We start from the raw sequence: 8,327 nt of genomic DNA on the forward strand, positions 1-8,327 counted from the left end.
AGAGGGGCGTTTGCCTGTGAAAGCCTTACTGCAGTGAGGGGCACAGCCGGCTCACCTCCCCACAGTGCTCCCCTGCTCCAAACACAGCTGGCCCCTGGCTCCGGCCACCCTCCGGGCAGTTCTGGAGTCCTCTTCCAGAGTCTTCACAAAGTGACCAAATTTACAGTAACTGCAGTTGCCGAGCACCGTCCAAAGAAAGGCAGCCCGTAAAAACTCAAGCTCACAAAAACTCAACCCTCACCCAGCCTAGTCACCAGACCCTGCCCCATGCCACGCCTCACCTTTCCCCACAGTCAAGATGACCCTGAAAGGGAAACATCTAAATCCATTCAGGACATCAGGGCAGCCACGGCGGCGCAGCTAAAAGATGAGAGAGGACTTGAGGAACTGCTTCAGAAAGAGGCAAGAATGACGGGTGAGTGTGCTCGGGGAGATTGTGAGGCGGGTTCGCAGCAAGGTGTCCTTTACCGTAATTAGACTATTTAAACATTTGCCGTAGTTTTCCGTGGTACCTCACACCTTGCATCTGTAAAGTACCTCAGTTAGCGTGCACTGTGACACATGCTGCGTGTGCCACAGTCCCACAGGGTAAGTATGCTTAGGTTTTGCTTGGTTTCCTGCTTTGTTTGGGCTGCCCAGGCTGTCCCCAAACTCACAACCCTCTCCTCAGCCTCACGCAGTGCGGCCGCGCCCAGCACATATTATTTCCGTTCTGCAGATGGGGAAATAAAGTTCCAGGTGGTCAGCTCAGTTGGTCCAGGGCCCATGGAGGAGAGCCCTGAGGGGCACCAGCCTCCCAGAGAAAGCCGCCGGTGTCCGCTCTCCACCCGGCCCCCGGCCAGCAGACGGGGAACCTGCAAGGCTGGGGAAGGGTGCTGGCGCGGCCGGTCTGGCCTTGCACTCGCAGCCCCGGGGACTTGTTCTAATGCCGTCCCGTGTTCCTTTGCAGCGTGCAAGAGGAAAGAGCAGGAGCACGGGAAGGATCGAGGCAACACGCCGAAAAAGCCCAGGCTGGTCTTCACCGACGTCCAGCGCCGAACTCTGCACGCGATATTCAAGGAGAACAAGCGTCCGTCCAAGGAGCTGCAGATCACCATCTCCCAGCAGCTGGGGCTGGAGCTCAGCACCGTGAGCAACTTCTTCATGAATGCGCGGCGGCGGAGTCTGGACAAATGGCAGGACGAGGCCAGCGCCGCCTCCGGGGGCTCCTCCTCCTCCAGCGCCTGCACCAAAGCTTGACGGGAGCCAGGGACTCGAACCTCGGTGGAAAAGCTTTAAATTTAAGAGAGAAGATTTTTAAGGACCAGGACCTCCAGATAGCAGGTTTATACTCAGAAATATTTGAAGAAGAAAAGCGATATTTATAGTCCAAAGAAACCAAAGACGTAGCTCACCTGACTCTGCTCGGAGACACACACTTCGGCGGGCGACAGTGTGGCACGAGAAGGCGGGCAGGGTCGCCGAGCCCCTCGCACCCGCAGCCCCGGCTGTCGCCGCACGCACACGGCCACAGAGCGGCCCGGAGCATCTGGGTTCCGGGCCGCCCGGTGGACCTCGTTAGGACCGGACCTTCTCGTCTGGTCCCCCACGCCGCAAAGGTGTCTGGTGTCGCGGTACTGTGTGCAGGTGTGCACGCGTGTCCACACTCTTGCACGCACGCACGCCGCTGTGATGGGGACTCAGGCAGGGCCGGTGGTCAGGAAGGGGCCGGTGGACCGGGAGTGACATCACCCGCTGGGCAGCAGTGCGCGGAACCTGCCGGACCACCGCCCGGCCCCGGATTCAGACCCACCCAACACTTGAACAGCACCCAAACCAGTGCATTCTCTTTGTTTGTTAAGGAGTGTTCAGATATTTTTTAAGAAATGAAACAAGAGTCCATCCATAAAAAAAAAAAATCACCTAGGTACCAAAGAACACACTTAATATTATAGTGCAGGTATTTTATTGCAACGATTTTAATAACCAAAGCTATTTTTACACAAGATACTATGTAAAGTTATACGTATGAACTGATCTAGCTTAACACACATACCACGTAGATTCACGATTATAATTTATGATTCTTGAGGCATTTGAAATAGGAGTTTTCAGAACTGGCAAGAAAGAATGTAGCTTCAGTGAACCGGAGACCTCCATGGCAGAGAGCCTGATGCAGCTGGCCGCTTACACATGTCACCTGCTTAGCATGTTGCAGTCCTCTTTTCACGACCAAGAAAACCCGGGGTACTTCCAAAGCAGGAACCCACTCATACGCAAGAGATCTGTCTAACAAGGCAGGTAACTGAATTAGAGAATTTGTTCAGAATGATGCTTTATAGCAAAAGACCAACCAATAAGAATTTACATTAGTTTCACTCAAATTTGTTTTATGTACTTGGCACCAGATGCCTTTTAAAAATATTTTGCAAACATGGAGTGACCAGATCAATATTACTGTTAAAATTAATTGTCTGAGTCAGGCACAGTAGCATGTGCCTGTAGTCCAACCTATTCAGGAGGCTGAGGCAGGAAGACCATTTGGGCCCAAGAGTTCAAGATCTTCCCGTGCAACCTAGAGAAGAGACCCAATCTCAAATTAAATTAAATTAAATTAGTTGTCCAGTATTTTGTAACCATCCTAAAAAGTAATGAAACAGATTTATTGCCAATCCCAGGCACTGACTAGAACATCTGTAAAACAGCAGGTGCTAACAAGAACTGGTCAGCCGGTGGAACTGCATGGAAAAAGCCAGATTTTGGGGCACATAAGCCCTTTGGTTCCATCAACAATGAAGCAGTTTACTCCACTCAGCACAGCCTCTGAAGCCTACTGCATTCTTTCTTGCTGCTCGACAAAGCTGGAAATTTTATAACACAGATTCCACTCTAACAGAGACAGATAAAAAGCTAGACCTGAGCTCCCAAATATGAAGTTTTAAATTTCTGTTTCTTCATATCACTCACGTGGGGGAGTGGTCTATACATCAAGGCAAAAGAAAAAATCTGGCCCTAGTGGTACCCAGTGAGTCACTCGATTCCCACAGGCTCTCCGCAATCAGCTGAATCACACATGCGACACTCTCAGACAGTGATCAGACCTAACTGGAACTAGAAAACTAAAAGTTCTAACTCAGTAAGGTGCTTACTGAGATTCAGTAAAATGCCAAAGCAAAAACACGAAATCACTTCGACACAAAGCCTAGCTCCTGAAGGTCAGATCTCCACATCCACCTAGGTGCACGCGGGCGGGGCCGGAGAGGTGTCAGGAATCCGACAAGCCGGCCCTGTCCTTGCTTCTGGAGGAAGCAACACCTGCTTCTCCTTGCTTGCCCTGACATGTAGGAGTTGGTCTTCATATTTTTTTTATTTCATCCAAGTCTCCAGCTAAAATTTTCCCCTTCTAAATATGGCACAATTCTAGTTCAGCTATTAATAGGCTGTTCCAAAGACCTCCTTTCAAGATTTCCTAAAAATAGAATCTTATCAATGACGTAACAGAAAGGAAAACGTGACTTGTTTTCTCGGAATGGAGAGAGCTGGGAGTATAGCTGCATAATGTATTTATAACTTCGGAGAGAGGAAAGCCTTATTTATTTAAAATATGAGAATATCACATCCAGGGAAATTCAAACTGTGTCTACACACACAATGTACCTGATTTCACCACCCCAGGAAAAACAAAAACTGATTTCAAACGCCCTCCATTTGTTTTTATTAGATTCTCCCCGAATTAATTCAATCACATTATTTTCAGCCAATGATTTTGGTGCTGGGTAGGTACAGTCTAAAGGAGTAGTACTACATTTTAAATACCCTACCATAATTTTTTTTTAAAAAACCAGTTACCCTGCTTGCTAACACCAAAGATGATTTTCATACCGGCATTGAATTTGCACCCTTTACACAATTTCAGGGCCTAGAAATATATTTTCTCACAGACAGAGGCACAACTCAGAGCCTGGACCCGTCTTTTTACTTGACTACACAGACTCCCAAGCTTTGCTTTGTTGAAATCATAGTGGGCAGATTCAGCCCCACACAAGCAATACACCACTGCTTCTGAACTGGCTTCCGTCCCCAGAAGCGGCTCCGTGTACCGTTTATTTCAGCTCCTGTTCTTTAATCTCCCACATACAGCAGCCAGATCATGGGTTTATCTGTTCACTCATTCAATCAAGGAGCAGAATTCATCGTAGAAAGGAACTTCACTCGTTCAGTTACACGGCTGTTAATTACAAAACAGCACTTCGAATCTCTCTTTTTGGTAGAATGGAAGTTAGTGTGTTTTTGCCATAACCCATTCAGGTCTTCTCCTGACAGGAAGCTTACCTGAAAGAGGGCCAGGAGGGGTGATGTCCGGACACCCTAAAAGTCTGGACTTCAGGAGGAGATCAGGTGGAGATCTGGGTATCAGGAACTGGGAATCTCGGTCCCTGGCATAGACCCCATAGACGAAAGAAAATGTGTGTGGACGTGTGGAAGTCCTGGCTGAGGTGTCGCCCGCTCATGGCACCCCCAGAAAAGCCTGGTGTTTTTCCAGGACCACAGAAAGCTGTGCTATGTTCGGACTCCCTCCACTCCTGCGCCACCCCCCGAAGACAGGTCTTTGCAGGTTAAATGCAAACCGCTATACCAAAGAGTCTTAGGACATTTTCCCATGTGCTCTAGGGGCATTTTCCCTAAAACCTGTTCCCCCCTTCTTTGTACATAAAGGATGAAATCTATGCATTTAGCAAACAAAGAGAAAGCACTTCTCCCTTTTCTATCTAGTTGTTTAGGGTGCATTCAAATGCCAGAGGCTGTTCTGAGACGCATTGGGCCTTCTGGATATTACTGTGGTGTGGTTAGCTTTACCTACATCTGGTAACTATTTCCTAAATAGTCAAAGGACAAAGAAGCAGAAGGTAAGAAATAGCTACTTCCATGTGTTAAAAAAAAAAAATGTAAAGATCTACTATTTATAGTGTGAACCAAAGACGCTACCTCACTCGATTTCCATTGGTGATTTTAATCACATTGATGATACCAAAGAATACCAAAGATATTTTCGTGCACGGCCTCGTCTGCAGAGGGACCTCCACCCTGTCCCGTCCTGTCCTGCCCCATCCGTACCTCCCGCCCCCTCTCACTCAGTGTACAACTCGACTTCATTCTGAATAATGATACAATAACAACAACACCGTTAGGAAACACTACTCTTACGACTGCTAGTTCTTCTTATAAATCTCTAGCAAATACGTCGCAAACTTTGTAACTCCTAGGATGAGTGCCTTGCTTGAACCAAAGTGTTAAACCGCTGTTAACCTCTCTCTCCTTATACTCTTTGAATACCTCAGCCTCTTAGAAAGGCCACTAATGAAAAAAAAAGGAATAATTATTCACCGTGGTGCTTTTTCCATGCAACCATGCAATGAAACTTGCTTTGATACCAAAGGATGACTTCCCCACCCAGAGCTTTGCTGATAACTCAGAGCTCCTCCTCCTGTCCCCGCCCGGTCCTCCGTCCCTGGTCCCTCACCAGGCGAGCCGTGTGTCACCTTTACCAATTCCTCCAAATACCTCATAGTAATAAAGTCTAGGGTTACGTTGTATAGAGAGTCTATGTGATAAGGCAGAACTTACTAGTTTGATAACTGTTAAGGTTACTTTTAAGAAAAACTTTATAATTCTTATTTATTTTGTAGTTTGTATGTTCGAGATGTTCCCTCCCCTCCTCCCTTGGTTTGGGGTTTATTTTCTCGGGAGAACTGCTCAAGGAAGACTTAATTTCTGGAAATGTCCCCCAGATGGGTTTAGGGTTGTGTAAAAATGCAAAGATGGAATAAGAATTTCGTTCGGACAGTTACTTACAAAGGTTTTGTGTTTTGTAGAAAATTTGTTTCCACAGGGTAAAAATATATATATAAATATATATATATAAATATATATAACCTTTTTGTGAAACTGGTTCCTATTTTTCTCTATGATGTGCTGTGATTTTTTTAATTTAATTACATTTTATATGAGCTTATTTAATCACTGCTTTAATTTATGACTGCGTAGTTTTAAAAATGTATATAGTAGAGGCAAAACGGCCGAGATTTACGTTGCAATCTTTGGTTCTCAGTGCTGAGACAAGCTGCGGGCAGGGGTCTCCTGCAGGGTGTGGCTTCGGCTCTCTCAGCAGGCACCTGGGCTTCCTGCCAGCGCCGCGTGAGCAGACCCAGCTCATTTTTCTGTCACTCAGAGAGAGGCATTATCCATGTTTTCCTCTAGGTTACTAATTTTTAGGAAGAAAATGATTTCAGAGGCAAGACCCGAAATTCCAGAGAACTGAGGACATGTTTCTCGGTTCAAATCCCCGGCATTTGGGAGATAGATACTTTGGTTCTTTCTTGTTTTCTTTTAGCCATTCTCACGGGTATGAAAAGTAGAGACAAGCTAACTTGAATTCGGAAATCTGCTTACGTTTCCCCAAGTTTCTGACTGCTTCCGGGCGGGGCCTGGGGACCCAGCCCTTCCTGGGTAAAGTGGAGAACAACTGGTTGGGGGCCTTGGGAGGAAGCTGGGGCCGCTCGCGACTCGGGGCTCCTGCCAGAAGCAGCCAAGCACGGCTGCTTGGCCTCAGCGGGCAGTTCTGACTTCAGTGCTTCAAAGTCTCGCGGGCCTGTTGCTGCCCGCTGCTGCCCCTCCCTGCTGCCCCAGGCCCCCACGACCTCAGGGGCGGCGGCGGCGGAGCTGTGCTCCGTACGTCCCTCTCCCTGCCCTGCCCGCTGGAGAGAACCCTGGCAGCCCGGCGAGGCAGGCAAGCCCTGGTCTGCCTTCGCACGCAGTTCCTCAGGAGGGAGAGCCGGCCTGCTGCTCAGTTTCCTCGGCTGAAATCAGTTGCTCGAGCCGCCTGCCGCCCACAGAGTGTAAATAGCGCCCCACTCCCTGCCCGGTTCTCCCTCCCTTCTGCAGGTGTGCTTGGGGTGGGCGTAGGCCGCTGCTCAGAAGCCGCATCTCCTTAGAACTTTCCGCTGTGTGCTGTGCTGGCGACACTGGTGAAGGCCTCGTGTCTCCGACGTGTGCAGTGCAGGGTGGCCCCCCCCAGCAGCGGGCGTGGGGGTCCCGCACGGAGCAGTGGCACCCACCAGGTCACCGCTTCTGTTCCCACGTTTGTCTGGATCTCTTCGTGCTGTGTTCTGCATTTGTGGCATCATCGCTGTAGACTCATTTTAGATTTGCCACCTGAACCAAGTGACGAGTATATTTTTAAAAAATAAACTTTAAAACACCGTCTTCCGCTTGCTTTGGTAGTTGTCTTCCTATGTCCCTGTATTCAGTGTCCAGCCCGAGTCAGCCCGCCACCCCAGCCCCGCCCCTTCTCCCCGAGCCCATTTCCAGCACACCTCTGACCTGAGCTATTGTTTGAGTGTGACTCGCTTTCCCTGTTCAAGTTAGCTTGATGGTTTATGATGTAAGGAGGGTGCCTAAGACAATCATCAGGTAAAAAAATAATAATAATAATAACAAAATAAAAAGATAGTAGGATAGAAAAATCTTTCACGAGCAAAGGGAGTTCTTCCTTAGCAATGAAAAACATAATAAATAATGAATTAAAAACCTACCCAGGAGGGGCTTAGAAGACTTTTGATAAAAGACAAACGTTGCTGTCGTTTTCTTTGTCAATTAGGAAGCAGTGGTAGTTCCTACGTCGAATCTGCGTTTCAGACGAAATGATTATTGTACCCGTTACGGTTGTTCGCGGATACTTTGTCCTGTCTGATGCTTCTGTACGTTGGGGTGCAGCAGCGGGGCGTGCGGTGCTGGGCGCCCTCCAGCTTTGTTCCCATAGCTCCTGTACCGCATTGAGGTTTCTTTCCTTTGGTTTTGTTCTTTTTTTTAAGCTTCGCTACTGTCCTCGCTTTACGCCGTGCAATAGCATCTGCTGTGTTTGCTAAGCAAAAAAGAAAAAAAAGAAAAAAAAGCAAGTGATGACCCATCATGCTTTTCAGTGTTAAAATGTTTCAGCATTTATGTAGTCACCGAAATGTAGTCAATAAAATGTTGGATTTTCCAGCACTTTAAATTTAGACGATTCTCGCCGCCTTTTGTGTTTATTCCACCTGTGGTCCTGGGTGTGCAGGGCCTGGGCTTTCTCTGAAGGGTGAGGCTGAGCGGACCCAAGCCAGTGCCGTGCTCGCAGGAAGATCCGTGAAAGAGGAACTCGGAGGTGCTCTCTCGTGGAGGGAGAGGGTGTCTTTAAACAGAGCCAGCCGTGCCTGTGGCGCATGCCTGTAAGCCCAGCACTCAGGAGGCTGAGGCAGGAGGATCACCATGAGCTCGAGTTTGAGACCAGCCTAGGTAGCATGGTGAGTTGAAGG

General features: G+C 48.3%; 1 protein-coding gene across 1 annotated transcript in view; it reads left to right on the forward strand.

The window, feature by feature from the left end:
• Nucleotides 1-7,987, forward strand: part of Onecut1 (one cut homeobox 1) — a 33,273-nt gene extending 25,286 nt beyond the window's left edge. Inside the window, exon 2 of the mRNA XM_005376627.2 lies at nucleotides 950-7,987. Coding sequence (XP_005376684.1) covers nucleotides 950-1,239 — 290 coding nt within the window. The 3' untranslated portion in view covers nucleotides 1,240-7,987. The remainder of the gene's footprint in view (nucleotides 1-949) is intronic.
• The last annotated feature ends 340 nt before the right edge of the window (nucleotides 7,988-8,327 follow it).

The sequence above is a fragment of the Chinchilla lanigera genome, unplaced genomic scaffold (genome assembly GCF_000276665.1).
Source record: "Chinchilla lanigera isolate Chin_1 unplaced genomic scaffold, ChiLan1.0 scaffold00008, whole genome shotgun sequence".
Classification (NCBI taxonomy): domain Eukaryota; kingdom Metazoa; phylum Chordata; class Mammalia; order Rodentia; family Chinchillidae; genus Chinchilla; species Chinchilla lanigera.